This window comes from Lentinus tigrinus (genome assembly GCF_003813185.1).
Source record: "Lentinus tigrinus ALCF2SS1-7 unplaced genomic scaffold L226scaffold_1, whole genome shotgun sequence".
NCBI classification, from domain to species: domain Eukaryota; kingdom Fungi; phylum Basidiomycota; class Agaricomycetes; order Polyporales; family Polyporaceae; genus Lentinus; species Lentinus tigrinus.
Genome location: NW_027137910.1, coordinates 1,314,100 through 1,340,603, shown reverse-complemented (window position 1 = coordinate 1,340,603; position 26,504 = coordinate 1,314,100). Strand labels below are relative to the sequence as shown.

The 26,504-nt window shown below is 56.4% G+C and overlaps 13 protein-coding genes across 13 annotated transcripts; 8 read left to right on the top strand and 5 right to left on the bottom strand.

The window, feature by feature from the left end:
• Positions 1-92: 92 nt before the first annotated feature.
• Positions 93-2,570, top strand: L226DRAFT_564685 (uncharacterized protein; the record flags this gene model as incomplete). The annotated part of the gene is made up of 5 exons (XM_067683673.1): positions 93-543; positions 598-842; positions 896-2,100; positions 2,158-2,265; positions 2,321-2,570. 5 exons carry the CDS (start codon positions 93-95, stop codon positions 2,568-2,570), a joined length of 2,259 nt encoding a protein of 752 aa, XP_067542632.1.
• A 577-nt stretch (positions 2,571-3,147) lies between these two features.
• Positions 3,148-3,834, top strand: L226DRAFT_564684 (phosphotyrosine protein phosphatases I; the record flags this gene model as incomplete). The annotated part of the gene is made up of 3 exons (XM_067683672.1): positions 3,148-3,228; positions 3,474-3,671; positions 3,742-3,834. The coding sequence occupies 3 exons, from the start codon at positions 3,148-3,150 to the stop codon at positions 3,832-3,834; spliced, it is 372 nt and encodes a 123-aa protein (XP_067542631.1).
• Positions 3,835-3,836: 2 nt separating this feature from the next.
• L226DRAFT_528263 (methylmalonate-semialdehyde dehydrogenase) lies at positions 3,837-6,473 on the bottom strand. Its single transcript, XM_067679312.1, has 13 exons — positions 6,058-6,473; positions 5,867-6,000; positions 5,743-5,819; positions 5,600-5,686; positions 5,493-5,547; positions 5,412-5,435; positions 5,038-5,357; positions 4,939-4,986; positions 4,855-4,887; positions 4,700-4,796; positions 4,472-4,648; positions 4,153-4,410; positions 3,837-4,090 (listed from the first exon to the last, which is right to left on the bottom strand). The coding sequence occupies exons 1-13, from the start codon at positions 6,289-6,291 to the stop codon at positions 3,988-3,990; spliced, it is 1,647 nt and encodes a 548-aa protein (XP_067542630.1). The 5' UTR covers positions 6,292-6,473; the 3' UTR covers positions 3,837-3,987.
• Positions 6,474-6,581: 108 nt separating this feature from the next.
• L226DRAFT_556039 (uncharacterized protein) lies at positions 6,582-7,895 on the top strand. Its single transcript, XM_067683100.1, has 5 exons — positions 6,582-6,661; positions 6,714-6,818; positions 6,889-6,935; positions 6,991-7,004; positions 7,068-7,895. Exons 1-5 carry the CDS (start codon positions 6,592-6,594, stop codon positions 7,735-7,737), a joined length of 906 nt encoding a protein of 301 aa, XP_067542629.1. The 5' UTR covers positions 6,582-6,591; the 3' UTR covers positions 7,738-7,895.
• On the bottom strand, positions 7,844-9,813 carry L226DRAFT_15110 (uncharacterized protein). The gene is made up of 5 exons (XM_067672435.1): positions 9,019-9,813; positions 8,780-8,960; positions 8,494-8,723; positions 8,153-8,435; positions 7,844-8,102 (listed from the first exon to the last, which is right to left on the bottom strand). Exons 1-5 carry the CDS (start codon positions 9,429-9,431, stop codon positions 7,950-7,952), a joined length of 1,260 nt encoding a protein of 419 aa, XP_067542628.1. The 5' UTR covers positions 9,432-9,813; the 3' UTR covers positions 7,844-7,949.
• L226DRAFT_528261 (uncharacterized protein) lies at positions 9,454-10,243 on the top strand. The gene has a single exon (XM_067679311.1). It carries the CDS (start codon positions 9,474-9,476, stop codon positions 10,113-10,115), a length of 642 nt encoding a protein of 213 aa, XP_067542627.1. The 5' UTR covers positions 9,454-9,473; the 3' UTR covers positions 10,116-10,243.
• A 41-nt stretch (positions 10,244-10,284) lies between these two features.
• On the bottom strand, positions 10,285-10,960 carry L226DRAFT_541575 (uncharacterized protein; the record flags this gene model as incomplete). The annotated part of the gene is made up of 3 exons (XM_067682068.1): positions 10,285-10,407; positions 10,458-10,850; positions 10,907-10,960. The coding sequence occupies 3 exons, from the start codon at positions 10,958-10,960 to the stop codon at positions 10,285-10,287; spliced, it is 570 nt and encodes a 189-aa protein (XP_067542626.1).
• A 537-nt stretch (positions 10,961-11,497) lies between these two features.
• Positions 11,498-14,080, top strand: L226DRAFT_528258 (uncharacterized protein). The gene is made up of 5 exons (XM_067679310.1): positions 11,498-11,878; positions 11,934-12,372; positions 12,437-13,292; positions 13,358-13,594; positions 13,668-14,080. The coding sequence occupies exons 1-5, from the start codon at positions 11,605-11,607 to the stop codon at positions 13,758-13,760; spliced, it is 1,899 nt and encodes a 632-aa protein (XP_067542625.1). The 5' UTR covers positions 11,498-11,604; the 3' UTR covers positions 13,761-14,080.
• A 111-nt stretch (positions 14,081-14,191) lies between these two features.
• On the top strand, positions 14,192-15,628 carry L226DRAFT_14955 (uncharacterized protein). Its single transcript, XM_067672426.1, has 4 exons — positions 14,192-14,314; positions 14,389-14,900; positions 14,961-15,259; positions 15,328-15,628. Exons 1-3 carry the CDS (start codon positions 14,275-14,277, stop codon positions 15,237-15,239), a joined length of 831 nt encoding a protein of 276 aa, XP_067542624.1. The 5' UTR covers positions 14,192-14,274; the 3' UTR covers positions 15,240-15,259; positions 15,328-15,628.
• Positions 15,629-15,742: 114 nt separating this feature from the next.
• Positions 15,743-16,667, top strand: L226DRAFT_564676 (uncharacterized protein; the record flags this gene model as incomplete). The annotated part of the gene is made up of 3 exons (XM_067683671.1): positions 15,743-15,817; positions 15,881-16,228; positions 16,284-16,667. The coding sequence occupies 3 exons, from the start codon at positions 15,743-15,745 to the stop codon at positions 16,665-16,667; spliced, it is 807 nt and encodes a 268-aa protein (XP_067542623.1).
• A 518-nt stretch (positions 16,668-17,185) lies between these two features.
• L226DRAFT_450600 (uncharacterized protein) lies at positions 17,186-22,338 on the top strand (the record flags this gene model as incomplete). Its single annotated transcript, XM_067674960.1, has 18 exons — positions 17,186-17,321; positions 17,375-17,680; positions 17,746-17,899; positions 17,958-18,378; positions 18,429-18,743; positions 18,801-19,034; positions 19,087-19,212; positions 19,272-19,428; positions 19,482-19,672; positions 19,728-19,941; positions 19,996-20,168; positions 20,224-20,590; positions 20,641-20,843; positions 20,897-21,117; positions 21,171-21,372; positions 21,407-21,834; positions 21,887-21,994; positions 22,050-22,338. 18 exons carry the CDS (start codon positions 17,186-17,188, stop codon positions 22,336-22,338), a joined length of 4,245 nt encoding a protein of 1,414 aa, XP_067542622.1.
• L226DRAFT_528255 (uncharacterized protein) lies at positions 22,291-23,799 on the bottom strand. The gene is made up of 5 exons (XM_067679309.1): positions 23,530-23,799; positions 22,995-23,276; positions 22,818-22,909; positions 22,639-22,740; positions 22,291-22,584 (listed from the first exon to the last, which is right to left on the bottom strand). The coding sequence occupies exons 1-5, from the start codon at positions 23,624-23,626 to the stop codon at positions 22,501-22,503; spliced, it is 657 nt and encodes a 218-aa protein (XP_067542621.1). The 5' UTR covers positions 23,627-23,799; the 3' UTR covers positions 22,291-22,500.
• Positions 23,800-24,271: 472 nt separating this feature from the next.
• L226DRAFT_528254 (mitochondrial carrier) lies at positions 24,272-26,006 on the bottom strand. Its single transcript, XM_067679308.1, has 8 exons — positions 25,702-26,006; positions 25,618-25,634; positions 25,559-25,562; positions 25,287-25,426; positions 25,085-25,235; positions 24,852-25,029; positions 24,456-24,788; positions 24,272-24,399 (listed from the first exon to the last, which is right to left on the bottom strand). The coding sequence occupies exons 1-8, from the start codon at positions 25,925-25,927 to the stop codon at positions 24,384-24,386; spliced, it is 1,065 nt and encodes a 354-aa protein (XP_067542620.1). The 5' UTR covers positions 25,928-26,006; the 3' UTR covers positions 24,272-24,383.
• Between the last annotated feature and the right edge of the window lie 498 nt (positions 26,007-26,504).

Here is a 26,504-nt window from a genome sequence, read left to right as displayed (position 1 = left end):
TCCCTCTCCCCGTCTTCCCCTCCTGCGGCGCCCTAGCCTATAGCTCCCTAGTGGCCTCTAATACGCCTCTGGACTGTCTGGTGGCCTCGACGATGGCAACCTCGATATACTTCCCGCAACAACGCGGGAACGGTTATGCCGAAAAAGCGCGTCCAGCTAACGGTCTCCCCACACATTCCTCTGCTGTACGCGAGAAATGGCAGCGACATTACCACTCCTCGTCATGGCTCATCCCCATTTCTCTCCCTATCCCTGGCATCCGTACTCGTCGCCTCCGCCTCATGCTCCCCAACCTCCCCAAGCTGCACCATAGTACCATCACCCGCTTCGGGAGGAGAAGAGGCAGGATGCTCCTCGCAACAGGCTTCATGGCCATTGTTCTGACGGTTGTCATGATGTTCTCTCTGAGAGACCGCTTTGTCCCAGAAGACAGGTCATGGCCAGCCTACTCAGAACCGCCTACGCTGGTGTACAGGCGCGAGGACCTCCAGCGGATATGGGAGTGGGAGGTAGCTGCTGGACACTACCCCAGTGGGCAGAAAAGTGCGTTTTGTCTCTGCTGTCTTGCTCGCGTTCATTCTGACTGGGGCACGATAGTCCCCGAGACTGTTGGCCTGACCACTCCTCCAATCAACCCCGCCTTGCCCCCGCGGAAGTCCTCGACTATCCCTACGCGTTTCCGCCCGCCCTCGGTGACCAACACGCTGGGCATTGGCGCGAAGCGTGTCTATCTGGATATTCAGAGCAAACCGCCGAACGTCGCGTATCCTCCGCGCCCATTACCCGGTAGCGTGGCAGATATGGACGTGGTCATGGAACACTGCGACTTCTCGCAGAACAAGGTAACATAAGCTCCAACTCCTGCCGTTCCATTGTCACTCATACCTCCCCACAGTACGTTCGGGACTGTCTCGAAGTCCTCAGACTCGGCGGTGGTCTGGACAACGGGGCTCGTGTGCGGAGGGGAAAGATGGATGAGTGGAAGTACATCTACGTCGAAGACGGCGAGCTCCAGAACAGCACCCAGACGGTCCCACAGGTCAACCCTGCGCTCGCGCTCAAGAGCCAGGGCATCGCCGACCCCAACGCCGGCTTCGTCAAGAAGCGCAATGCCGACTGGGAACCGCACGTCTACTTCCCACAGCCTCCGAAGTACGTCGCGCACCACGACCGCCCAGTCGCATGCGAAGAGAGCCCGCACCTGTTCCACATGTTCTGGACAGGGCCGTTTACGGACAAGCCGTATCTCGCGCTGTTGTCCTTCCTCTACACCCAGAACCTCGGGTTGCACCTGGATGCCGAACACGACGACCCCACTATCTGCCGACCGAAGTTCTGGCTCTGGATCAACCCTGGCCCCGCGGCGTCTGTGCCGAATCCCACCGCGATGCGCGACATGTTCGAGCAGCTGAAGTCTAACCCGTGGGCGTCACCATTCTTGCACCCGCGCTTCAAGGATGTCATCCAGTTCAAGTTGTGGAACACTACAGAGCAGCTCGACGGTATCCCGGAGCTGAAGGACGAATGGCGTGATCTTCGGGACACGCTATTCAACTCGGGCGGTGTCGTGGAGAAGATCCCTCAGCAGCAAGCTGAACCATCGACTACCACGACTGGTGATGGGTCTGCTGCGGAGGGCGCCACCAAAACTTCTGGCGGCGATGAAGACGACCAGGTGAACCGCGTCGGCTCCAAGTCGCCGTCGTCGTATGATCGGTTGTCCGTCATCCTATCGGACATGGCGCGGTTCGTGCTCTGCCACCGGTTCGGCGGTATCTACCTCGATGCCGATACCATTCTCCTGCGCGACTGGGAGGAACTTTGGGGCTGGAAAGGCGCCTTTGCCTACCGCTGGTCGCGCCTGGAAAGGTATAACACTGCGGTGCTGAAGCTGAACAAGGGCTCGGCGATTGGCACGTTCTTGTTCCGGACGGCGCTCAAGAATGGTCTCGATTTCCACCCAATGACGGTATCGAGGTATACGAAGGACGCTGCGCTGGAGCCGCTGTTGTTGCGTTTGCCTGACGCCCTCTTCGACTCTGCGTGGTTGAACACCGAAGACTTCCAGCGCGAGCGCCCGCCACAGCCTTACTTCACTGAGTACGTAGTCCGCGACGTCGTTCCTAGGAGGCATGCTGATCGTGTCACTAACTATAGGTTTGGCGACTTCTTCTTTACCCCAAGGGAGAAAAGTGCGGCGCCCCATGCACTCGGCTTCAATGGCTTCTTCAGGGGCGCATACTCGTACCACTTCCACAACTTCTGGTACGTTTTTTCCTGGCTCAAGGTCACCGATCTCTTGTTCACACAAATTCCATAGGTGGCAGCCGTTCGATGCCACGCGGAACTGGCCAGACCTTGGACCTCGCTTCATCAACGGCGAGCGTATAGCCCGTTCACAAGCCGATGCCAACCAGGCGGCCCCGACGGAGAGGACGACGGAGTTCCCGGAGGATCTCGTAGCAGACGACAAGCGGGACCTTGACTGGTCGACGGTCTTGAAACGGACGTTCGAGGCATACGTCCGCGGGGAGGTCCCTAATATGTACGGCGAGTGGCTGAAGTGGTAAAGTCTACTCTTCCCCTTACCGCATTTCCTCCTTCATCTGCGGTGTATATACCTCCTTTGACGTCCACTAGAACTTGACTCGCTTTTGAGCTATCTTTTGCCTGCTGTCCGCCCACACAACAGTACCAACGCCAACATCATCACCATTTATGCCCGTCTTTGAGTAGTTTTCCACCGTGCTATCACACCAGCCTCACCCTACCCTTGACTTTAGTTCTCTAGACCAAGTTGACCATGTAATGTGCACAAGCCCTTTCCATATCTTCCATCTACATATCGGATATTGAGCTCTCGAGTCTCTTCCGGCCTACGCAGGTTAGATAGGGTACCCGCACGTCTTTCTAACCCAAAAGATCCACATGTTCATTACCACGCATGCAGTCATGTAACTCCCCTCGATCTCAACACTTGATACCCCTGCATACGAGTCTCGCTCTGGCGTGTGTTGTATATGCTTTCGCCGAGGTTGCAATCTGCCGGTGGTGCGTGCGCGGAACACTACACCTTCTGTATTTAGCAATTCCACTAGGCATTTGGGCGCTTGATAGAGCCTAAGTACTACTCAGAGCCTCGCCGCCATGTCCCAGAACGTCTCGGTCCTCGTAGTCTGCCTCGGCAACATCTGCCGCTCGCCCATCGGCGAAGCCGTTTTGGAGCATGTAGCAAAAGAGCGGGGCCTGGACATCACCGTCGACTCGGCCGGGACCTCGAACTACCACATCGGCGAGGATCCAGACGATCGGTGAGGGAGATCCGCCTAACCACACATTTGTGCTGCATTCTGAACTGAGCACCTCGTCGTGCAGGTCAATAGCGATCTGCAAGAAGGCAAGCTGATGCACACATGTACATTCTAGTGCACATATGCTGATGGCCTAACGTCCTGGTTGAATCCAATTTTCAGAACGAGGTGCCCATCAAGCACTCTGCACGGCAAGTCCAGCAGGCCGACTTCCATCGGTTCACGCACATCCTGGCTGCTGACGAGGCGAACCTGCGCAATCTGAACCGCGTAAAGCCGCGGGACGCTACTGCGGAGGTCCGGCTCTGGGGGTCCTACCTCGACGGCGAGGCGATCCCGGATCCATACTACGGTGGCATGGTACGTGCATATCTTCGTCAGCATACACTGCTCGTATATATGCTTACGGACTGATGCACTGCTACGACAGAACGGCTTCGAGCATGTCTTTGAACAATGTGAGAAGCTATCGAACGCCTTTCTGGACGATGTCTTCGGCAAGAGCACGCAAGGAGTAGAGTAGATGTCTCCCACAGGCCCTTCATTCAGGTTTAAGGCTGCTCCCCAAGCGCCACTGAACGTTGGAGCATCTGATCCGTCGTGAAAAACGTGCATGGTTATAGTATACAGTGTATCCGATCCATCCAAGAGGGCAAACGTATCATACATGATTTGGTCAGTGGTGCGTGGGCATGTCCACAGACGCCTTGTTTCCAATCGCATCCTCTGCCTTCCACAGGGCCGTCGTCGTCTTGTTCTGGGTGTAGAAGTCAACTCCGCTGCGGAGACAGCGGATCGTCAGTGCGACATCCTCTCACTAGCACCAAGATAATTGACTCACCCTCGACCGTAGAAGGGCACATCGCCCAGGAAGCTCGACTTGTTCCCGCTCCACGAGAACATGGGCAAGGGCACAGGGATGGGCACGTTGATGCCGACCTGTCCGACCTCGACCTCACGCTCGAACTTGCGCGCGGTGGCGCCGCTCTGCGTGAAGATCGCGGTACCGTTACCGTACTTGTTCTCGTTGATTATTGCGAGCGCGTCGTCGAGCGTGTCCGCGGTGATGACCGTGAGGACAGGACCGAAGATCTCCTCGCTATGTATGAGTCATGGAATGAGCATCTGCCCAATGAAGCGTTGGCTCAACGTGAGCTCACCGGTAGCACCGCATCGTAGTCGTTGCCTCGATGATCGTAGGGCCGACCCAGTTGCCGTCAGGGAAGCCAGGAACTTCGTATCCGCGACCATCGAGGTGGATTGTGCCACCCTCTTCCTCGGCGGAAGCAATCAGACCGGTGATGCGCTGTTTGGCTGCGGGCGAGATGACGGGGCCGCTGGAATTCGGTCAGTACCTCGTGCGCACCCGTCAATAGGGAGGCACCTACAGATCGGTGCCTGGTTCAAAACCTTGGTTGACCTTGAGCTTCTTGGCACGTTCAATGAGCTCGGGCAGCCACGACTGTGCGGTTCCGACCAATACAGCTATTCAAGTGGTCAGCGCGAGGAGCGCAAGAGCATCGATAGTTCAATATCGACATACCTACGGAAATTGCCATGCAACGCTGTCCGGCAGCTATACGGGGCAACGATCAGATAATGTCTAGTCCTTGTAAACAAAACGTACCTCCGAACGCAGCGCCAAGGATGGAGTTCAGTGCATGATTCTTGTTAGCTGGGCATCGGTGAGAACAACATTTCACGGTGTGAGTTCAGACCCACTCACCATCAGGCATCAGGACGGCATGGTTCTTTGCACCCAGGTTCGCTTGGACACGCTTGCCACTGGCACGACCTCTCTCGTAAATGTGCTTGCCGGCGCGGTCGCCGCCCACAAAGCTGATAGCTTTGATGGATGGATGGTCGCAAATGGCATTGACGGTCGGTACCGTACCATGGACGACGTTCAGCACGCCAGCCGGGAGACCTGCGCGCTGGCACAGCTCCGAGATGATCATGGCTGCGCCTGGGTCGCGTTCTGAGGGCTTGAGGACCAGCGTGTTGCCAGTGGCAATGGCCATAGGAATAGTCCACAGAGGGATCATGCTGCCGTGGTGATATAAGCATGCAAGCAGAACACTTAGGTGTACAACGGCTTACGCAGGGAAGTTGAAGGGGGCAATGCTATTTCGCGAGCACGTCAGCAATGGCTATCAAGGCATACAGCCTATGAAGACCGACCTTGCACAAACACCCAGAGGGAGACGACGAGTCGAGGTATCCATATCTTTGGAGACTATGGTGACCCATTAATGAGGCAGTTCTCGAGGAACGTCAAGTGGGCGGACCTTCTATCGTGTCTCCGAGAAGTGCGGTCGGGATGTTGGTCGCAGTCTCCACGACCTGCAATCCACGAAGCAGGTCTCCCTGCGCGTCTGGAGCATCGATATGTAAGCCACTGTGTTCACAGCAGGACAAGACTCAGACGAACCTGCATATGTCTTTCCCTGCTCAAGCACAATGCTGCTAGCAATGGCATCTCCGTTCTGCCTCAGCTGGTATTGCAGGCTACCAGGCCATGAGACATGGACCTATTACAATAAAAGGATACGCACTCCATGACAAATCGCTGCCGAGTTAGGACACTCGAACGGCTCCAGGTCTTGTACGCCTGGGAGGCAGCCTCCACGGCCTGCTCAAACTCGGATGCAGTCGTCTCGGGCACTCTGGTCAAGAGCGTTTGCGATGCCTATGCCCCGCGGTACTTGGTCACTACATGTGCGAATACGGGGGCGTGCATACGTACAGGGTCCGCGACGTCAATCCACTTCTCCGCCTTGCTCTCGACGAACTCTCCTCCGATGAAGTTCTTGGTGTTCGTGCCAGTCGCGCTGGTACCCTTCCACTCCTGCGAGAGCTTCTCCGCCTTCGACTTGGCAGTTGCACTCAAGCCACTGAGGGCAGGGCGCGAACCTGCCGTCGTTGCCATCGTGCGTACGCCACGCAGGTGGGCGGGCAAGGGGAGCTTGGCGGGAGGCATGGTGAGGTGAATGGGTCAAGTTCGAGTGAGAACGGTCCGGGACTGTTGTAAGCCGAGGTCGTGGGTGCAGAAGGCACTTTAAGTAGACTCGCAGGCTCGTATATGTGTCTTCCGGTGGGGTTCCGGAGTAGAGAGACGTCGGGGTGCGCGTGAGGGCTCGTGAGGGACGCGATGGTCATGTGGGGTACCCCACGGCGCCTATCCCGCGTCGGCCAGCGTGTTTGATCCGCCACGCGCGCCCCGCCCCCATCACCTGGCTGATCGGGTCGAGACTAGCACTGCTCGCTCTCTGCGTCCACCATGCCCTCCCCGCCGATCCAAGTCTTCCTCACCACCATCGCCTCCCAGCCTGCGCTCAGGCAGCGCCAAGGTGCGCATTCTTCGCATTGATTGCTCGCTCAGTCACCGATCGTGCCCGGCAGAGTATGTTCTGCGCGTGCTCCAGGTCAAGAAGGCCCAGTTCACGTCATACGATCTTGCCTCGGACGAAGATGCGAAGAAACTCTGGCGCAGGAAAGCACCATTAGGCTAGTACTGGTCTGCCTTCAGCTCGTCGCCCGACAGGACGCCAGGAGAGCTGACTGTGCGCGCGCGTAGACAAGCAGCAGCTGCCAGGACTGCTCATTGGAGGAGAGTTCCCGGGGGTGCGTCTCCTCGTCGGCTTCTCGTCATCGCGAATGCTGACTCCTGGTCATCTAGACTTTCCAGGAATTGTGAGTGTATAGCATCGTGACGCACACTCCATGGACTACACTCTAAATGCGCCTGTTACTCAGCGAAGAAGCAGTCGAGTTTGGCGAGCTTGACCAATTCCTCCGTCTTAACGAAAACTGGGAGCCCCTCGAAGATGATAAACCTCTCCTCCGCGCCGTTCCCGTCGGTATCCCTGGCGCATACGCCCCGGCACAGATGAACCCAGAGCACATCTCCCCTGCGCCCTCTCCGATCAAGAGCAAGCCACCTCGCCGAGACGGCGAGATAGACGCAGGAGACAAACTCGGAGACGCAGGTCTCAGCGGAGTTAACGTCACCGAAGACGACCTCTTGAAGCTTGTGGAGGAGCTCGGGCTTGACGAAGCCTTAGCAAATGACCTTGTCAAGGGTCTGACCGGAGACGATACCGCAGCAAAGAAGGACGCTCTTGCCCCTCCTGCGAAGGAAGAACCCGCGGCTCCCGCCAAAGAAGAAGCAGCTGCGCCAGCGAAGGAGGAACTTGCTGTCCCAGTGAAGGAGCAATCTGCTGCGCCAGTGAAAGAGGGACTTGCGCTGGCAGAGCCTCCTGCTGTCCCTGCTAAGGAAGAAACTGCAGTGAAGACGGAGGAGCCGAAACCTGAGGTGAAGGTGGAGGAGACGAATGTGACCGAGAAGGCGGACGAGCAGCCTCAGGAGCCCACGAAGGCCGAAGAGAAGGCCGAGTCTGCTGCTGCAGAGAAGCAGGAGGCTTGACGTCCTGTGCATACCCCCTCGTGCCCCCTTGGAGTTTGCTGTCATGCACGGTCTATTTATTCACTCTGAAGGAATAAACGGATGGTTTCCAGAATTGGTTGATGTACAGTGGACCCTGACATAATCACAATATTACTACCCAGACATCGTCCACGACTATTGCGGGTCGGATTTTAACGTACACATACTCAGGCGGAGGAAAGGGTACAGTCTTATTGCTCAAAATAATCGTTCGCCGGTTGCCGCGATACGCGTCGGCGCATTGGTTGCGGGGTCAGTCCATGCGCAGTCGATGTAACATCCAACGATTCAGTCAGAGCTTGATAGTCGGTCTCTTCCCCTTTGACGTCCGTGTGCGACTCGCTCTGGAGGCTCTCATCAGCGTTATATTAGGTATAGCTGCGGGGATACGCACAGCTCTTCTTGGGCGGGAGCCGCTACCGCCGCCCCTTCTCACTGGGGTCTTCGGTCTGCTCTCGCTCGACGGATGATCCTTCTCCTTCTCCGCGCGCTCTGGACGGCGAGACCGTCTGCGCCTTCGCGGCTTCTCTTCCGGCTCAAGCTGGCGCGGTTCATCTGAAGGGAAGTGCCACTCGACCAGAGGCATGAGACACGCGACGAGACCTATGAACAGGATGAAGAAGAATACGCCGGCGGCGACGATGGAGAAGATGAGCGGGAACCGCGCTATGAGACCGCTGCAACAAAGATCGAATATCAGCATGCGCCTCCAGGTGCGAGAATTGTTGGACTCACCGGAAGCCGTGGTGCTTGATGATACCGCGAATGGTTCCAGACAGGACTGCTAGCTCGCGCCCATGTCCTTCACCCAATGTCTTCCACTGATCTCGGCGGCCAAGTTCAATCCTCGCGAGTGCTCGTGTTGTGCCCACGACGAAGTCGCTGAGCATCTGGAGATTGATGTTGACCGTCCCTGGGCGATAGAAGTATGACCATGGAAGGGCGCGTGGCGGCAGTACGATTGCCTGTACGGACCACTGATCAACCGTCATGTATATGAGACCATACAGTATGCACGTACCGGCCTGCGCGTGTCAACAATGGTAGTGTTGGTTGGCGTGACGAGGGACAGGCTCGCCATGAAGTTACCGAGCGCGACGTTCGCCTCATTCGCGGGAACGACCAGATGCAAGGAAATATCATAGGGCTGTTGCGCGCCGAGGTTCGCGAGCACCACCTCTGCAAAGGGTGTCCCGCCGTCACTGCGTCATTAAGGTGAGGCGCATATTCTCTTTGTGAGAGCTGCATAGGTGTACGTACCCGTACTGGAGGAACAGTTCAGTCTCCCAACTGACTGCGACGCTCTTCCACACCAGGTATCCCGAAGCAATTGACAGAAGGAGAATGAGAGGCAAAGTCGCTGAGAACACAGCAAGCGGAACTAAGTGCGGTGCAAGAGGACGGAAGAGCCGTCCGAGAGCCCAGAGGAGGTCGAGGGCGAGTTGTATGGGGTGAAACGGCCAGAAGTAGTTGAGAATGCCGCGCGTGTCCTCCGCGACCTTCTCGCGCAGCTGCACCTGCTCCTCCGCGTCGGGTTCCATCTTAGCTGAGGGGTCAATTCTAGTGCTCGTCAAGGCGGGCGTGCATACGAAAGAGTGCGTGCGAGAGAGATGGCGAGAGTGGAAAGGCGAACGCGCCTCGCGCCTTGATGTTGAACGGACGTCGGACGTCATACGCCTCTTCCCACGTGATACTCTTACTCTGCTACCACCACCATGACCAGCGATCTCAAGTGCCTCCTCGGCCTCACTCCGTCTTCCTCAGAGCTTACTGCACACATATCGGTACTCGCGACAGCAGTGTCGGAGCCACAGGCTCCGACGCCCGAAGTCAAGTCGTACTCAGACGCGGTCTACTTCAACTACTACCCGCTAGGCCTCAGTTTGCTCTTTAAACCCGTCAATGGATATAAGCCAAAGACCGGCTTAAGGCTTGAGGAGCTGCAGGAGAATAACCTTGTCCTGGACGGAATCGACATCTACAACGTCCCGAAGCCGAAGGCCGGAGCAAACGCGTCTCGCGCAACCAAGTCGCCCTATACCACCTACCCCATCTCTCCAATCGTTCTCAGCCTCGTCCCGCTCCCCGCTGATAAGGACGAGGACAGGCGTCCGGAGTCGATCAGCATCACCCCAGAGACTACTGGAAAGGACTTCGTGCTGGCTATGGGAGAGCCAGACAGGAAGGGCGGAGGAGCGGGGCCGTCTTCCGGGTCAATCGGCATCTGGTGCGAATGGTCGAAGGACGGTGTCATGGTAGAGTTCGGGGGGGAGGAGAGCAGAGGACCCCAGGCATGGGAGCGCGGAAAGGATGCTGTCTGGAAGGTCATCAGTGTCTTCCCTGCGAAGACAGATTGAAGGTGCTAAGGTAGGTATAATACTTCATTCTCCATCTTCCAGGAAGGTATGTACACCGTTCTCATACATATAAGTCACGTTCAGCAGCGGACACATACACTGTTGTACTGGCATAATTTACAAGGGACCCTCTGTTCAAGCCATTAGGTCTGGCGCAATATCGATGAAGTCAAAGGCGGAACTCACGGTAATCGTACACCAAGCGGATGGTAATAATCTCACTGGCAGGGCCCTCGAAGTAGACGTGCCTAGTGTACCGCTTCTCGCCGTTGACCGTCTCGAAGCCCCAGACCTAGAAGCCGTCAGCCGAACGCACTGGGACAACACTCGGCCGCCTCTCACCTGCTCCGACGACCAGGTCCTCCCGCTCTTAGCCGTGTCGCTCTTCGCACAGGTGTAGATGATGTGTCCGTCCGCGAACGATTCATCGAGCCAATCCCTCTTCAGCCACTCGCGCTCAACGTCATCGAGGGTGACCCTCCTACTCTTCGAGAGAACAGCACCAAAGATGTGATCTTCGTGTTCTCTCTCCGTCCAATCAAGGATACGATGCTCGTTCGTGCCCTTGATGCCGCCCGTGATAGTCTGAGCGACATCAATGTGCTCGATTCCGTCGTCCTCCTTGTAGTGCTTGACGTCGAGATACAACGTAGCCATCCCGATGGCCTTCCTCGTGAACCAGCCCACACCTTGAAGACGCAAGATCTCGTCGCTATCATCGCTGAGGTCCTTGTTCTGTGTAGACCGTCAAGGGACCCACCATTGTGAAGTCGCGATGACTATGACCTCACCATAATGAATTTGCCGCTGATATCGCGGGTGGTCATCTCAGCGGGCACGGCCATGGTGAGTGGATGGTTGGGGAGTAAGAGAGGTCTTACGGCAAGCTCTCTGCACTGGTGTATATAAGAGATAGTTGGTCGCTTGTCTATCACATGGATTAGGACTACTGACTACCCGCCGCATCGTCGACATCATGGGGAACGCTACTGGACCCGCGCACGAGCGCCATGTTCCCAGCATCAGGAGCACTGGCATCTGACCGGTACGCTCAAGTTGAAGGCCTTCCGCGAATGTGAAGCACTTTCATGTGTATTTCCGGGGAATAGACGTTCAAGATGTTGTCCGATCAATCACTGAGTACTGAAGAGTCTGATATCGTGTTTTGTGGCCGCGACGATGTGCAGTTGGACATGTATCAATTCCGGCGCGCACAGCGGCGAGTGAGGTCACAATCTCGCACGCTGTTCGTAGCAGCGATACATAGAGGCATGGCGACGTCATAACACTGCGATCGCGAGGGCGAATGTTCGGCGAATGGTGCTCGGCGGCGGGAGCTAAGATTAACGCTGCTGCGCTTGTGCCTCCTGGGCCGAGCTCAAGTCTTCTCACCGCGGTCTTCTCAACCTTCATGCCAGTCTTACGCCCGCATTCCCTTTAGCAGCCCTACATCCTGCCTTCATTAGCCTGGGACGCCTTGTCACATGGGATGGCGGAGGCGTCGACTTCGAGTTCAAGATCTTACGCCTCTTCTCGCTTAACCCATGTCGGTGGCATAGAGCCGCCTTCCACCCGCCCTGTCAGTGTCAAGTACACGCCAACAGCTAGCTTCGAGGTGGAAGAGCAGGTCCTTCCCTCACAGGCCATTCCCAAACTACATCCATGGACTCGCCACGTGCAAAGAGCGTTGCGTCTAGACAACCCGCGCGTTCAGCGAATATGGCGTTACGTCCGCGGACCGCGTCCAAAGGTGGATTTGCCAGGTACGTACTAATTCCGCTCGTCTGGCAGAACCTTGTGAAAGCTCAGCAACGATAGACCCCACTCCCTTTCTGAATCTTACCATCTATGCGGGACGCAAGCACTACTCCATCGCGCTCGAGCCCGCACTCATCCGCCTCACACGGCCACTTACGAACCCATGGCTTTTCGTCATCCTCGCGGCGGGATGGATCATCGGCTTCGCCTTCTTCGCTCGTGCACAGTCTTTCTTGACACCAGCGGATTCCTTTATTGGATGTACAGCGACGTACTGGGCAGCGCTGGACGGGTGTGGACTGGATGGCTCGGCATGCATGCCGTTCGACGATGCGACGTTCGACTTCCGATGTCCCGCGCAGTGCAGCAACGTGGTGCTGCAGAACCCAAGGACGGTTGGCGACGAACAAGTTGACTTCGTGCCCTTGATTGTCGGAGGGGGTGATCCGAATGGGACCTACCGGGGAGATAGCTTCATCTGCGCAGCTGCCGTACAAGCGTGAGTCGTCGTTCTTCTTTCGACTCGAGGTCTAGGTTAACCGTCGGATGAATGGCCCGCACAGAGGTCTGGTTAGTGACCGGAAAGGCGGGTGCGCTACCCTCGAGCTTACCGGAAACTTCACAAACTACCTGCCATTCACTGCACATGGCCTCACATCGATCGGCTTCCCCTCCGTCTTCCCGCTGTCCTTCCGCTTATTCCCCACCACGTCGCTGCATAGTTGCGCCGACAACCGCAACGAAGCTCTCGCAATGAACGTCATCGTCACCGCCCTTCTCTTCCTCGTGCTTCGGCCAAAGCCTATCGTACTATACTGGTGCCTCGTATGCATCGGTTTCTGGCATGTGGCACTCTTCTCGCAACCTATGGCAAGTCCACCTCCTCTTGACTCCGCGTTCCAGCAATTCTTGGCAGCTTTGTTCGTCGCCTATGCATTCTGGCGTTTGGCGTTCCGGTTCACCCTCCCCGCGTTCCGGAAGGCACCCATCGAAGCGTCCGTCTGGTACCTTGCCCCGTACTGGACGGGCGTTCTGACGAACCTGACGATGGACAAGATTCCGATCGACCGTCTCGTTGGTTCCGACATAACCTCACGACCTGGCGCACTCACCGCCCTAATTATCATCGTAATCATCCTGCTAGTTATTGTATTGAACCAAGTCAGGGTTATCAGGAAGACGGGATGGCTGCCATGGTACCTTGGATGGTATGTGACAGGAGGCCTAGTAGCAATGGTTCTCGCGCTGCTCCCGGGGTTAGAGTTCCGTCTACACCATTACATACTCGCCATGGTTCTCATTCCCGGGACCGGCTTCCCCACCCGATTATCCGCCATATATCAAGGCTTCTTACTGGGAATGTTCTTGAATGGCGTGGCGGCATTTGGATTTGACTCCATCCTCCAGACCGCTCAGGACGTGAGTCGTGGTTTCGCTTCTCCATGCTGCGGTAGTGCAATACTGATGCGGCGACCCCGACGTAGCTGCAACGTGATGCCCCTCTGGGGTCCGACCTCCCTTCTTTCGCAACGAACTCTACAAATTTCAACTCCTCTACACCATTCCTCAACCAGACCATCTTCTGGAATCCATTGCCGTCGGATGAGAGCTGGGATGGGTTTGCGCTCCTCGTTGACGACGTGGAGCGATATGTAGGAACCGCACTGAACTACTCGTTAGCGGCTCTGCAGCCCAGTATCATCCACTTCTTCCGCCTTGCGGTGAGTGCCCTTTCAAGATCCAGCGCCATATTTGCAATGTGTTACTGACGCACTTCTGGTCTACCTACCGCAGTACACAAGCTCCGGCAGTTCTGGTGACTTCACGATGGCCGCCACGCTGTATCCGAATGGAACCTGGGTTGACCCTGCACCCGGGCCCTCGTGATAGACCTGCTTCTCTTCTCTGTGCTCCTAGGATTTCGCATGTTGGATCGTAGTCTCATTTATGGGTTGTGGATATACGGACTTCGGACCAAACCTGTACTCGCGTTCTCATACTTCGGCGTGCTCTTCCGCAGAGCGCGAGAAGCGAACGTCCTGCTACCCCGTAACTTTACTGGATATGGGTCGTAGGCCTATGTATTCTGGGATCCCGTAAGTAGATCGCTCTGTAGCTACTGCTGCCGCAGGAACTGCGGACTCCTGAGACAGACCACCCGATATAGTAGGTAGTTGAATTTATGGGCGCCTAGATGACCACCTGCAAACCAATGAGGAGTCGAGAACGGTCCGATCAAATGAGATCCGTTGGTGAGATCTGGCCAGTGGCTGCTGAAAGGAGCGGACAAAGCGGATAGAGCCCACGTATATGAGTAACGGTTACCTTGCCTCCCCTGCTTTGCGCTACCACCATCGCCCCATCTCAGTTGTGCACCGTTGCCATTTCTCCAGTCCGCAACATGTCTCAAGAACCACCAGCCCCATTCATCAAGCCCGACGGTGAGTAGCTAGGTCGGTGGTTTCGGATGTCAAGCCTGATGCTCATCATAATCCTCGGTGGTTACGCTCTCCAGACTTCGTGAGGGTGAAAGGTCGGGGCAAGCTATATGCTTGCAAGCTTTGCACCCCCGAAGGCAAGGCTCACGGTGTTCCAATGTACCTCGCGGTTGCACTCCGTCACGAGCGGAAGTGCGAGAAACATCTAGAGAAGGTGAAGGAGGCCGCCATCAACGACTGGGATTACGAGCCTGTGTGCGATTGGGGCCCACCGGAGATGCCGAAGGGTACGTCCGCATGGGAGGTCTCGTATCCAGCGGACCGGGCCGAAGACTTCATCCATCACTGGATGGACAACGTCGAGGCAGCAGAGCGCGGGGAGCCAATGGAGTCCATGGACTCCTTCATTGACAGGTTCAATGAGAAGTACGCGGAGTGGTTGAAGGAGTGCGAGCGGGAGACGGAGGAGTGGAAGAAGGGCCAAGGCGATGCGCACGCAGAGGAAGAAGCCCCTATAGAGCAATGTGAGGGTGTACAAGGCAAATGGTATAGTGGGGGATCATTTGATCCTCAAGAGGATGGTTTCCAGGTGAGTCGCATCTTCAGTCTCTGCAAACGGCCCCCATCCTTATTCCCGACATTGGTGAAGCCGGCAGAGGAGGCTCAGGATGTCTGGGGCCCACCCCCGGAGGATCCCTACGAAGCGTGGGGCATATCTCGGGACGAGGTCACACCTTGGACGAACGTTCCTGTTCCTGTGAGCCGACACTCTGATGCCACCGCGCCTAAGTCACCGAGGAACGGTTATGTGGGGAGTCGCCGCAGCAAGAACCGTGGGCGTGGCCCACGCGGCGGTCAGAAGCAGGCTGCTGATGGTGCAAACCGCGGTACGGAGGGCTGGAGGCGACAGAGGGCGAAGATCAACTGAATTATGAGTACTGGAGTCAGGTGTGTTGTCTGCGTTCGTCCCGTCTTGTGCTTGCGCACTGATATTTGATTAATGTCGAACGTTCAAGGTTACTCTCCTGCGACATCCACATGCCGAGACGACGGTATACCCCTGGGCCGTTTCGCTGATCACCGTCAATGGGGATCATCGCCTCATACCCTTCGCCATATTGTACTAGTAGCCTGGTGCTCATCGAACTATTCGCGCGCTCGTTCGCGGCTACTCCGCAGGATTGCTCTTACTCTCTGCTAATCGATCACCGCTTCGTTCAGGACTATCAATGTTAGTGCTACGCAGCATCGTCGCATGTACATTTGTATCTCTATACTATTTAGTCACGTTGCGCTCAACATGGCGGACCCAGATCGCGATCGTTGCATGACGTCAGCGTGGCTATGGGCCAGAGCGGCTCTTTTCCACCGACGTACTTATGAGGCCGACCGCGCAGTAGAAGGCACACCTTCCCACCCTTGACCATTACGATGAGTAACGACAACCTACCGTTGCCAGAGGGCTGGATTCGTGAACTTGACCCCAGTACGCAGCACCCCTTCTGGGTATGTTGAGCGACGTTCACCGCGAGGATGGAACAGCTGATTGATATTGCCTCCGCTCAATAGGTAGACACCAAGGCGAAGCCGCCGCGGTCAATTTGGGTACATCCGTATGAAGACGAGCAGTTCTTGAGAGAGCATCCTGATATTCGCGATCGTCTCGCACGAGAAAGTCCTAGCGATGCTCCTCCACCGTATTCACCCAGACGTCATTCATACTCCGGCTCGTCGTCGGGCTCTCGCCTCAACGTACCCGAGCGCAATGATGCCATGAGAACATCGATCTCGCAGCCAGGAACACCCGGAGTGTCGCAGCAGAATAGGGGATTGTTCGGAAAGCTGAAGGATAAGGCCATTGGTACCAAAGAGGAGCGGGAGGCCAGACGGCGCGAGGACAAGCGCCGCGAAGAAGAGGTAAGAACCTGCACCATAACTGCCTCCGAACGATGGCTGAGTTCTGCGATTCCAGTACATGCGACAGCTTGCTGAACAACGGCGCCTGCGACAACAAGCAATAGAACGCCAGCGCATGTCGTCGCCGATCGGACGCTACGGCTCTGGTTATGGCCCGCAATATGGGGCGCCGTACGGTCAGCCTATGTATGCAGCACCTACCAGCAGCCCGTTCGGAATGGGTGGGATGAGACGAACTGGTGGCTTTGGAGGGGGCATTGGTATGCCTCTCCTCGCTGGTGCTGCGGGAGGTCTCCTCCTCGGCGACCTGCTCGACGGACCGGGCTGGGGAGGAGGAGGATTTGGTGGCGGAGGGTTTGGCGGAGGGTTTGATGGCGGAGGGTTCGATGGCGGAGGGTTCGACGGCGGAGGGTTCGATGGCGGAGGAGGAGGGTTCTAAGACAAGTGATCTCGTCGTATCCATCTTCACCGTCATGGTCACGAACCTCTTGCGATTATACCATGCTTGCATCAGAGTACTAGGGTTTCTGTTTTGTCGGAAATTGATCAGTGAACATACACGATACCTGTGTCCATTGAACTCGATACTTTACCGCAATATATAGTACAATTATTGTATTGTAGCAGGTTGTGGCCTATTAGCTTCGGTCACAATGTTGAACGTTGTCGGTAGACGTCACCTCGCGATCCGGTCGGGAGCAGGTGGAATGGCAAGTGAGAGCGAGAATGTGTCATAGGCGGCTTCTTCGCCGACCACGATCTCCGCGTCCAAGCGCGCCTCAGCTGCGCGTATCCGCTTGGTGCTCGTGTACTCTTCTGTCCGGGGTCTTCTTGTCGGCTATCTTAGTCTCTGTGCTCGTCGTTTTTCCAAGGGCTGCCAGAGCACAAGCACTCTCGTGTTTCCGTACCGTTCCTGAACTCGACGATCTATCTCGACGTACTGCCCGAGGCTAGACTATGCCGCCGACACTTCCTCATTCACTCAGCCCACATGTTTGTATACTGGCTTCGCCGGACGTGCAGAAAGTCCTAGATGGATCTGGTTTGCCTCCGCTACCCGAGATCCTGCAGTGTTTCTCTCCATTACCACAGAGTATGTGCTCAAATGGGCTTTGAGGGTCTGCATTCACTGAACGTTACGTGCAGTCACGACACGGACTACCACCTTGACATCTGTGCCGCACACATCGTTCGCTCTAAGGTTTTCAGACGTCACAGAGATTGAAGACGCGGTGCACGAAGATGAGGAGCAGCGCGCCGGGCGGACAATGGACTGGATAGGCTCGCGCATATCGGAGAGGTGCGAACGATGGATGGACATGCTTGAAACCGAGTCGCGCGAGGGCGGGAAGATGTGGAGGACAAGAACACCGTGGTGGGAGGAGGTGAAGAGGTGTGTAGACGGAGACCATGTCCCCAGCAGCGTCGAGGGGTGGAACCATCCCGTGTCTCGTGCGTACTTTGCGCGAAACTATGTCACCTTTGGGGGCTAATAACTATACATCATGGTACTGCAGTCATCCTAGCCGTTTCTACCGCGGCCTTGAATCCATTACAAGCATTGCAAGACCTCACCTCGCGTGCATTCGACTTTCCGCCATGGGTAGACCTCACCTCATTACGCTACTTCTTAATTATCCATCCATCCAATTCCCCGTTGGCTGATCCGATGTATGTAAGTCTTGCGCTGCATATACCAGTAGACTGACCAACTTTGCTTGTTCTTTAGAGCAGAAGCGCTATTCAACGCCGTCAAGAAACAGTATGGACTACATAGTTTCCTGCTTCCCCTGCAACTCCCTTCTCCCCCACCGTCATCTGTCCCTGTGCCCGCCCTGCCACCGCGACTCCCAACACTCTCCTCTCAACAGTCTCCCTCGCTTACCCCACAACCGTCCACCGATGGATCGTCGCTCATGCCTGGTCTTACCCCACCACGCCCTCCAGCATCACCTATGCCCCGACAACCGGGACCTCCACCTCTAACAAACAAGCCCACCGAAAGCTCTCAACCACCCGCCGGATACCAAGGGAGTACAATCAGCCTCACACAGGACGACATTCAACAGATCGGGCGTTTCGTGCGCGAATTTGTGACAATGAGTCTGGTTCCTTGGATGGAGAAATGTGTAGTAGAGTGGAACGAGAGCGTACGTCAGCGACCCCCATTCTTCTCTCATTCTGGCTCAGTGCGATGCAGTACTCCTCGTCGCGGCGCCTCCCTTCACGGCTCTTCTCCTCAACGCGTCGGCTATTTGGTGCTTCCGCGACAATGTCTTCACCAGCAACCCCTACGCATGGTTCCAGTCCGTCTGTATCATCGACAGGGTCCAGGTTCACGCACGGACCAAATAACTCCGTCAGCTCTATCGCATCGGTCACGTCGATATCGACGATGGGTGGAGGTAGTGTCAACCAGCAACGTCGTCTCGCAGAGTTTGCAACGATCCTTGGCGATTACAAACTGGCCATCTCGGTTTGGGAGACCCTGAGGAAGGAAGGTAGAGGCGGTTCCGTAGGTGCTATTCACCCGTGGTGGTGTCTGTGGTCTGAATGTCACCTTCCTGCATAGGACATCCTTCCCTTGTTGTCTGCACCATCTCCTGCGTTGGCCCTGCATGCGGATCACGCACTCGCAACGCTGACGGGGCCACAGCCCCGACAACCTGCTGCCTTCGAGGCGCCTGCCCATGTGCAATATAGAGCCCTTGTATATGCGGTACGATGGGAAAGCGGGATCGACCGTCAAGAATTTCTGAGTTCTACGTTAGAAGGCGAGCGGTGGCTCGTGAAAGCTGCATCGAGCGTACGTATCCTCCAATCCTCAGACTATCAGCAATACTCATGTCGCGTTGAAGGCAGAGGAGCCTCCCACGGCAACGCTCTACGCACACGCTGCATTCCTTAGTGAGCTCAAAGGTGCGCGTCGAAGGGCTGCGTTGTGGTATTTGGTAGCTGCGGACAAGTTGGAGAAGACCGGGATTGTGTGTCCATTTCTCAACTCAGCAGGGACGCGTATACTAACCATCATGTCGCCCTGCAGAAACCTCTCGCGATGCACTTCTTCCGCAAGGCGCACAGTCTCTATCAGGATCCTATTCCGAAGGAGCTGTCTCCGTCTTTCTGGGAGAGTGAGGACCGAAGTCCTGTGCAATGGGAGGGGTTCCCGGCCGTGCTTCCTGGGATCGAGCATGAGCTAGGTGAGGGTGATGCCAATGCATGACTGTCTTCCACTAATTGGCGTGCATCGCAGGACGGTTGCTGTATACTACCGGTGACACAGCAGGCGCGGTGAAGTACTTCATGGGCCTACTTAAATCATCTGCACCAGCTACCCTTCATCCGCACTCTTATCCCGCGCACGCCAATGGCGCGGGTTCACCTCTCTTACCTCCGCCGAGTCCCGATAAGGTCTATCTCGAGGACTTCCGAGTTGCTTTCAAAGTATGCGCGTGTCGATCCATTACTCTGTGGACGTATGCTCACGTCAGGTTCGTAGCACTTCAAGGAGACAGAGGGCGACAGATGGAAGAGCCTTGGACTGCAGCTTCCTATAACCTTCTGCCAGGCGAAGCAAACCCGTGTCAGGTTTCCAGGCGACGCGGTAGAAGGTGATTCTGCGACGTGGGACAAGCTTGAGCAAGACTGGGCTACTTTCTGGTCTTCTCGCGGCAAGGAGAAGCTCAATAAGAGTGGGAAGGCTGCGGTGGATGGTTTGTCATATATCGCCCTTCCATTTGTGTCCTTGATACTGAAGTGGTTTGTAGAAACATTCTGGGTGGACCTTGTGGTCAGGAACCCTCTAGAAGTAGAAGTCTCGTTGTCTACCCTCACAGTCGTTGCCCAAGAAGCTTCAGCGGATAACGCAGGGACAGCATCGGAAGCTGTCGAGGTGGAAGTCATAGACGACGTCGTCCTTGGCCCCAAGGATACTCGAACCGTAAGGATACTCTAACATTTGGTGACGATTTTATAGAGTCAACTCGTTTCCGCAGATACCAATCGGCATCAAGTGCTCTCGACCTATCTCGCTAGTTGTTACTCATGCGACATACGATTTCTTCGCATTGCTCCCAGCTTCGGAGTCCCTTGCCGTACGCGGACGGCGACTCAATGATACCCCAGTACAACGACAAGACAAGGTATATGCACCGGATGTACTCATCAAAATCGACGTGGAGGAGGCAGGCCAACGGCTCCATGCGCATTTCGTGGACGATCGGCACCTCATGCTTGCTCAAGGCGAGTACAAGCACCAACGCGTCTGGCTCACAAACTCCGGCACACGTCCAATCAACGAACTGTGGTTACTCGCAGGAGAGGAGGACGAGTTGTGGATCGATGCCGTTGATGACAATACAGGTATGCTTGTTGATTGTACGCACTGGACCATGTCGCTCATCTGTGTGTAGGCCCATCATCTTCCTCTCCTCCGAAGAGCGAGATTCTGCAGTCGAGCAATAAGCTCGCTCCTAGGAAACCATATCGGATACCCCTGGAAAACATACACTCCTCTCCTGTTCTTGCACCTGAAGATGAAGTCCAGCTTCCATTCATTCTTCACGCTGCTCACCACGGCGAGCAGGACCTGTGCATACTCTTCATTTTCCGAGAGGTGAGTGGGTATGATATGGTGGCCGATGTCGACCGCTGACCTCTGCTCCGTAGTCTGTTAGTGCACCGTTCCGCTACACCAGGGTCACACGTAGATACGAAGTCAGGTCGATCCTCAATATCACTACCTCCTTGCGGGTTAGCGCGTCTCCAGAGCAGTCATACATCGTTGGTGTCGAGATCGAGAACATCGCCGGTACCAGCAACATACAGATCACTCAGTTGTCAACAATGAGTGCATTGTGGACTTGCTCGCCACTAGGGTCTCATACACTGTACGTATTGTCTGCGGCTTATTGCGCTCGACGGCTCACCACATTATGCGCAGTGCGAGTGTTCCTCCTCGTCAAGCGGTTGAGTATTCATTCGGTGCTGCTCCATGGCAAGCCGGCACAAGTGCAACTGAGACGACAGAGTTCGTCGCTCGGAAGCTTCAGGCCGTACTCAAAGGCGATCCAGCTGATCCTTCCGAGCCTCCTCCCATCGATTTGACCTGCACGCATCTGGCACAAGTGAGCATGCACAATCCTGTGGTCTCGCGGGACGTACTGATGTTCTCTGAAGGGCGCCAACATCGTTCCGTTACGCACCCCTGCCACTCGCCACTTCCTGCACTGCGGTCGCCGCACGATGACCGCCCACGCCACCGCAAATGCGCATCCCGACATCCCCTCCCGTCTTCACCGCTCCATCTTCCCGTTGTACAACCCCTCCACCGTCGACGTGGTCATCTTCTGGGAGCTTCCGGCGCAGAAGCGTGCTGGACATATCCTCCTGCAAGGGCCTACGCTGGGCGCAGGGCATGCCGCGCTCAAGGAGATCATTGAGGCTGCGGAGACTATGAAGGTGAAGCGGTCGATGTATGCCGAGACCGAGCGCGAGCGGCAAGCAATCCTGGAGGCGGTGAAGAAATGCGAGTGGAATAGGGAGACCGATCCTATCTCAGTCTTTGTGCAGGACGGGTCAATTGTGGAACACGACTTCCGGCAAGGGTACTCCATCTGACGTCTTCTTGTCATCGGCCGATAACTGACATGTTTCCAGACCTTGCAATGTCCCTGTTGCGATTACATTGAGGAATCTCTCGCTCACACACCCATGCCGAGTGGTGCTGAAACTCTCTGGGACAACGCCTGGTGACGACTCGACGACGTGAGCAACATCTCCGATTCTTGCTTTGCCTTGTTTCTGACTTGAAGTTCTACAGAACCCTCCTTCTTCCCCCACCATACGCAGGCCGTGTGATACACCGGCACACTATCACTCCTTCACAATCTGTGACCGCTCAGGCCAAGCTCTGGGTCACTCGACCAGGGTGCTTTGCTCTCGACTCCTGGACAGTAGAGACGGACGTTGGGGAACCTGCATCCGAGGTCTCATCCAGCTCCGCCTCGCCAAGAGGCGGTTGGAGGTCAAGACATCTACGCTACGTGCAGAGCCCGCAGGCGGGCGATCGCTCTTGTGTGACTGTAGTGGACGTCGGGCGACTCGGGTAGATAGTGCATATATGCAGTACTATATAGCAGTGTACTACGGATTCCATCCATTCCATCCATTGACAGGGCAGCTTGAAACACAACACCAGGAGCATCGAAACAAATCCAGCAAAGAGTGAAGTAAGGTATGATGGTAGGAGGTTGACAGTGCCGAGGGTGGGTTCAGTTCGTCTTGTCCTCCTTGTCCTTCTTGGCCTTTTCCTCGGCCTCGAAGCGCATCTTCTTGAGCTTGGTGTTGAAGTAAGTCTGGTGAGATGTGTCAGCCCCCATGACAACCTCCGTTACCGCGTGCGGACTCACCCCGGTGAGGAACTGCATGAAGTTGAAGAACGGGACCCACATCTCCGCGGGCAAGAACTGCTGCGCGAAGACGGTATACACCGGGGACGTCATCCATGTGATCTGCAAGATACAGGGATAGCCGGCACCGCTTCAGCATACATACACCACGTCAATGTATGGCTTCGCGAAACACGCACCCGGAGGACCTTCCCAAACCCAGCCTTGACGGTCTTCTTGACTTCGTCAAACGTCTTGGCACCATTGATGACGGCCATGGCCGCGAGGTACACTACACCCACGCATCCGCGTCAGCCTCCTCTTGCCCCCGCATGGTCATGCACGCATGCAGACCCAGGGCGAATTCGAATACTCACCAACAATCTGAATAGGCGCCACGACCAGCTGGCTCGCCAGCAGCATGCCCAAGCGAGCCTGCAGGCCCGTCTTGCCGGCAAACACCCGCTGAAGCGCGTTGACGAGGGTGTGCGAGACGGGCGCAGAGACGAACGCGCCGTACGCGGCCATTTTGAATGCCTTGCCCGACACCTGCGCGCGCGCGAGGGCGTGCACGAGGAGCGGCGCGTCCTTGGCGACGCGCGGCGAGGGCGTGCCTGCGAGGTGCGAGGCGAGGATCTCCTGGAAGAACTGCAGGAAGGCTGTAGACGTTACATTTCAGGTATGACGCGTTGCGTGTTATGATGTTGTGCGTTTGAGTTGCAGAGCGGGGGTTAATACAGGTAGGCGATGTCACGGTGTCAATGTGAAGATGTCAACCATTTGGGCATGCCAACAAGCCAAGAACAAAAACCAGTCAGCGAGGATGCAATACAAGTGCGGAGGTAACGGCGGTAGAGCATGCAGGGTGCGGGGAAGGAGGACAGCGCGTGGGAGGAGGTGCAATATGCATACCTGTCGTGATCGCCTTCGTGCGGAGCGGGTTCGTGGAGAGGTTGCGGAGGTACGCCGCGAGGAGCGGGTTCATGTGCTTCGGTGCCGCTGCGCTCATCGTTGTCGACGTGTTAGAAGTCGGAGAGGGATTGCCAGGCGAGGAGGGGAGGTGAGAAGGTCGCCTACACGGCGGCCTATACTACTTATGAGGAGGCAATAAGCAGGCCGCTCGCCGGGTCACTGGGAGATTCGCATCTCGATCAGGTCACTTCCGGTTATTCGGGTTTCCCGTTACCCCGCATTAGCCCTCCTCATTTCTCAGGAAAAGAAAAAGTGAGGCTGTGCGGGAGGACGAGCCGAGCTGATGGGAGCTACCCGGTGCAGCCATTGCCGCGCTAGGTGCAGCCGGGCAGCACGAAAACCTTCGACCTTTCTCTGCTCCCCTCCTCAAACACCATTGTATGTCGGCCTTGAACGCTTGCGCTGGCTTCTAGTAAATAATGCGCTCAAGACGAGAGGAATGACGATGGTAGTGGTGTAGGAGCGCAACGCTCCCGCCCTCCCGCCGTATGCAGGTTCCTCTCGGCTGCTTGTTGCCCCGCGGTCACCATCAACTCGCCTCGTCCTTCAGCACAGCCTCAATTTTTCTTTTCCTGAGAAATGAGGAGGGCTATTGAGCCCTCCCCGCACCGTCCACGCCACGAGACTTGTTCAGCTGAGCAGCGCCGCTGGTATGCACGGTTATGCACGGCGCAGCAGGTGATGATGGTTATGGAGTAATAGCAGCATTGATACGAACGTAGGGTAACAATAAACATGGGTAACAAGCGCAGGCGCAACTCTAGCATCCAGAATCCGATCCAAAACAATCCTTACTATTGACCTTTGACCCTGCGCATGTATCGAATGAGTCTCAATACCAAACGCAAGAAGTGAAGACAACGCACCAGGCTTTGACGTAGTCCGCGAACGAGACCATGCACACCGTCTGCCACATGCCAAGACCTATCCGGGGAGTGACACCGCGGTAGAGACCCTTGATGCCGTTCTCCTTGTAGATGTACGAGAGCGTGTTGAGGATTGTCTTCTTCTCCCCACGTTCTGCGCCCTTGGCCATGGACTGCATCTCAACACGGACGACCTCGATGGGCTGGTTCCATGTCGCGAGCGCACCACCAATGGTCGAGGAGAGGATCTTCTCAAACGCTGTGAGCTTCTCGTCCTCGCCCTTGCCCTTCCATTTCCGGATGTTGCTCTCCGCCAACCGCGCAAAGCCCATGCTGTTATCCCCGACCCCAATGAGTTGGTGGCCAAGGCTGGGGATGGGGCATGACGTCACTTACCGGGAACCCCAGTTCGTACACTGCCGGACGGCGACGGCGTTCACGCCCTTGTTGATACCAGCAATGCCCTCCCGACGGTAGATGTCAGCGAAGACAGCCCATGTCGAAGGGGGCTTGATGCCGGCTGCTGCCTGCTTATGCCGGGTAATCTCCGCCGTCTTCATACATGTGCAGAAACCTGGGCGCGTTGTGGATGAATACCGAGTGCAGCGGGAGGAGAATGGCATGCGCACCCATAGTAGCATAAGCCTGAGCAATACCGCCTCCCATACCACCGAGAAGACCGGCGACTGCAGGGTTGACGCCCATGGAGGTCGTAGCAGTTTCGATCTCGGACGCGGTGAACAAGAGAACGGCGCCCTTTGTTGACGCCTCAATCCATGCCTGTCCAAGACGTCAGCAGGAACAAGTATGCACTGCTGGAATAATACGCACCCATGGAATGAGACCCTGGTAGAACCCTGCAACTCCACCGCGACTCCAGACGGTCTGCATAGCCTGGAACATGGTTTGTTGCCGGTTGGCAGCCATCTGGGTCTTGAGCACCTCAAGGGGTTGACCGAGAGTCGTGACCTGCATCTCCAAAGTGAGCCGAACTGCTTCCAAAATGTCGCGCGACGTGTAGACTCGCCTCCTGCGGGGACACAATCAGTAACGCCACTAGTGCATGCGATCATACTGTACTCACGAACTACACGATGCAATAGCGAACGATCACGCGTCATTCAGCATCCTATACACATTCGCACTCTGGCAGGAAGCATACCATGTTCATAATGCCACCTTGGAGTCGAAGTCGATCAGTATTCACGTGCGCCAGCGCATACGCGCATCGACGCGTCGGACTTACCGACAGCAATGTTGGACCAGCTGACGCCCTTCTGACCGGGTTCCTTCGTGATGGCCATGGCGGTGAGTACGTGCGGGTCGTGAGGGAACGAGGGCTTGTACAAGGGCGGGGGGAGAGAGCAGGGGAGGGGAGGGAGAGCTGGGCAGGGCAGGACGGGCTGCCCCAAATATTGGCGGTAGCGGCGGCTATGAGCGTGTTTGGACCGGCCAAACACGCTCCGCGCCATTTCACAGGCAGCAATCATCTGAGAACGCGGCCATCCGTCTCGCACGACGCGCGAACTGGTACGACCTCCTCCTCCCCATCGTCCTCTGCAATCCTTTGGGCGCCATAATCATCCCTCCCAGTGGACGGAATCCCAGCCGCCCTCCAGATCCTGCACGTTTCCGCCCGCCCCAGTTAAGCGCCGGCTAGGCAGCCGCACTTTCGGCATCGATGGTCATTATTGTGGAGAGTGCATCCAGCAGTGCCTAGCCTGGCTTAGCCTTGAAAATACAATAACGAACGGCTGCTGTTGGCGCAAGGACCGCAGCCATGCGCCCAAGGTTTTCTGACATGCCCGGTGCGCTAGCCCCAATGACCATCACCGCTGAAACAGACGTATTAATCCATGCTCTCCACAGGCCCGACGCCGCCGCCGGCACAACAGCGACCTCCTTGCGATGCACTGCAGCAGATCGAGAGCTATCTCCTCGGGTCTCGCAGAGGCTTGCTGGGCGCGGTGTGAACACGCATTGGACCGAACGCGCCTTCAGGTCGCCTGCCATAAATGGTAAGCGGCGGGATGAAGGCCACATCCTAAC

Excerpts from the sequence above, each read along its gene's own strand:
- L226DRAFT_528263 (XM_067679312.1), bottom strand. The coding sequence starts at position 6,291 with ATGCCTCCCGCCAAGCTCCCCTTGCCCGCCCACCTGCGTGGCGTACGC. Across the intron at positions 4,987-5,037 it reads TGCCGTCCTGATGCCTGATG|CTAACAAGAATCATGCACTG; the intron begins GTGAGTGGGTCT and ends ACCGATGCCCAG. Across the intron at positions 4,411-4,471 it reads ACTACGATGCGGTGCTACCG|CGAGGAGATCTTCGGTCCTG; the intron begins GTGAGCTCACGT and ends ACTCATACATAG.
- L226DRAFT_556039 (XM_067683100.1), top strand. The coding sequence starts at position 6,592 with ATGCCCTCCCCGCCGATCCAAGTCTTCCTCACCACCATCGCCTCCCAG. Across the intron at positions 6,662-6,713 it reads TGCGCTCAGGCAGCGCCAAG|AGTATGTTCTGCGCGTGCTC; the intron begins GTGCGCATTCTT and ends CGTGCCCGGCAG. Across the intron at positions 6,819-6,888 it reads GCGCAGGAAAGCACCATTAG|ACAAGCAGCAGCTGCCAGGA; the intron begins GCTAGTACTGGT and ends GCGCGCGCGTAG.
- L226DRAFT_15110 (XM_067672435.1), bottom strand. The coding sequence starts at position 9,431 with ATGACGTCCGACGTCCGTTCAACATCAAGGCGCGAGGCGCGTTCGCCT. Across the intron at positions 8,961-9,018 it reads GAACTGTTCCTCCAGTACGG|TGACGGCGGGACACCCTTTG; the intron begins GTACGTACACCT and ends TTAATGACGCAG. Across the intron at positions 8,103-8,152 it reads GCTCCCGCCCAAGAAGAGCT|AGCGAGTCGCACACGGACGT; the intron begins GTGCGTATCCCC and ends GAGAGCCTCCAG.
- L226DRAFT_528261 (XM_067679311.1), top strand. The coding sequence starts at position 9,474 with ATGACCAGCGATCTCAAGTGCCTCCTCGGCCTCACTCCGTCTTCCTCA.
- L226DRAFT_528258 (XM_067679310.1), top strand. The coding sequence starts at position 11,605 with ATGGCGGAGGCGTCGACTTCGAGTTCAAGATCTTACGCCTCTTCTCGC. Across the intron at positions 12,373-12,436 it reads TGCGCAGCTGCCGTACAAGC|AGGTCTGGTTAGTGACCGGA; the intron begins GTGAGTCGTCGT and ends TGGCCCGCACAG. Across the intron at positions 13,293-13,357 it reads TCCTCCAGACCGCTCAGGAC|CTGCAACGTGATGCCCCTCT; the intron begins GTGAGTCGTGGT and ends ACCCCGACGTAG.
- L226DRAFT_14955 (XM_067672426.1), top strand. The coding sequence starts at position 14,275 with ATGTCTCAAGAACCACCAGCCCCATTCATCAAGCCCGACG. Across the intron at positions 14,315-14,388 it reads CCCATTCATCAAGCCCGACG|ACTTCGTGAGGGTGAAAGGT; the intron begins GTGAGTAGCTAG and ends TACGCTCTCCAG. Across the intron at positions 14,901-14,960 it reads CTCAAGAGGATGGTTTCCAG|CCGGCAGAGGAGGCTCAGGA; the intron begins GTGAGTCGCATC and ends ACATTGGTGAAG.
- L226DRAFT_528255 (XM_067679309.1), bottom strand. The coding sequence starts at position 23,626 with ATGAGCGCAGCGGCACCGAAGCACATGAACCCGCTCCTCGCGGCGTAC. Across the intron at positions 22,741-22,817 it reads GGTTTGGGAAGGTCCTCCGG|ATCACATGGATGACGTCCCC; the intron begins GTGCGTGTTTCG and ends TGTATCTTGCAG. Across the intron at positions 22,585-22,638 it reads TCATGCAGTTCCTCACCGGG|ACTTACTTCAACACCAAGCT; the intron begins GTGAGTCCGCAC and ends ACATCTCACCAG.
- L226DRAFT_528254 (XM_067679308.1), bottom strand. The coding sequence starts at position 25,927 with ATGGCGCGGAGCGTGTTTGGCCGGTCCAAACACGCTCATAGCCGCCGC. Across the intron at positions 25,236-25,286 it reads ACCAGGGTCTCATTCCATGG|GCATGGATTGAGGCGTCAAC; the intron begins GTGCGTATTATT and ends CGTCTTGGACAG. Across the intron at positions 24,789-24,851 it reads TGTACGAACTGGGGTTCCCG|CATGGGCTTTGCGCGGTTGG; the intron begins GTAAGTGACGTC and ends CGGGGATAACAG.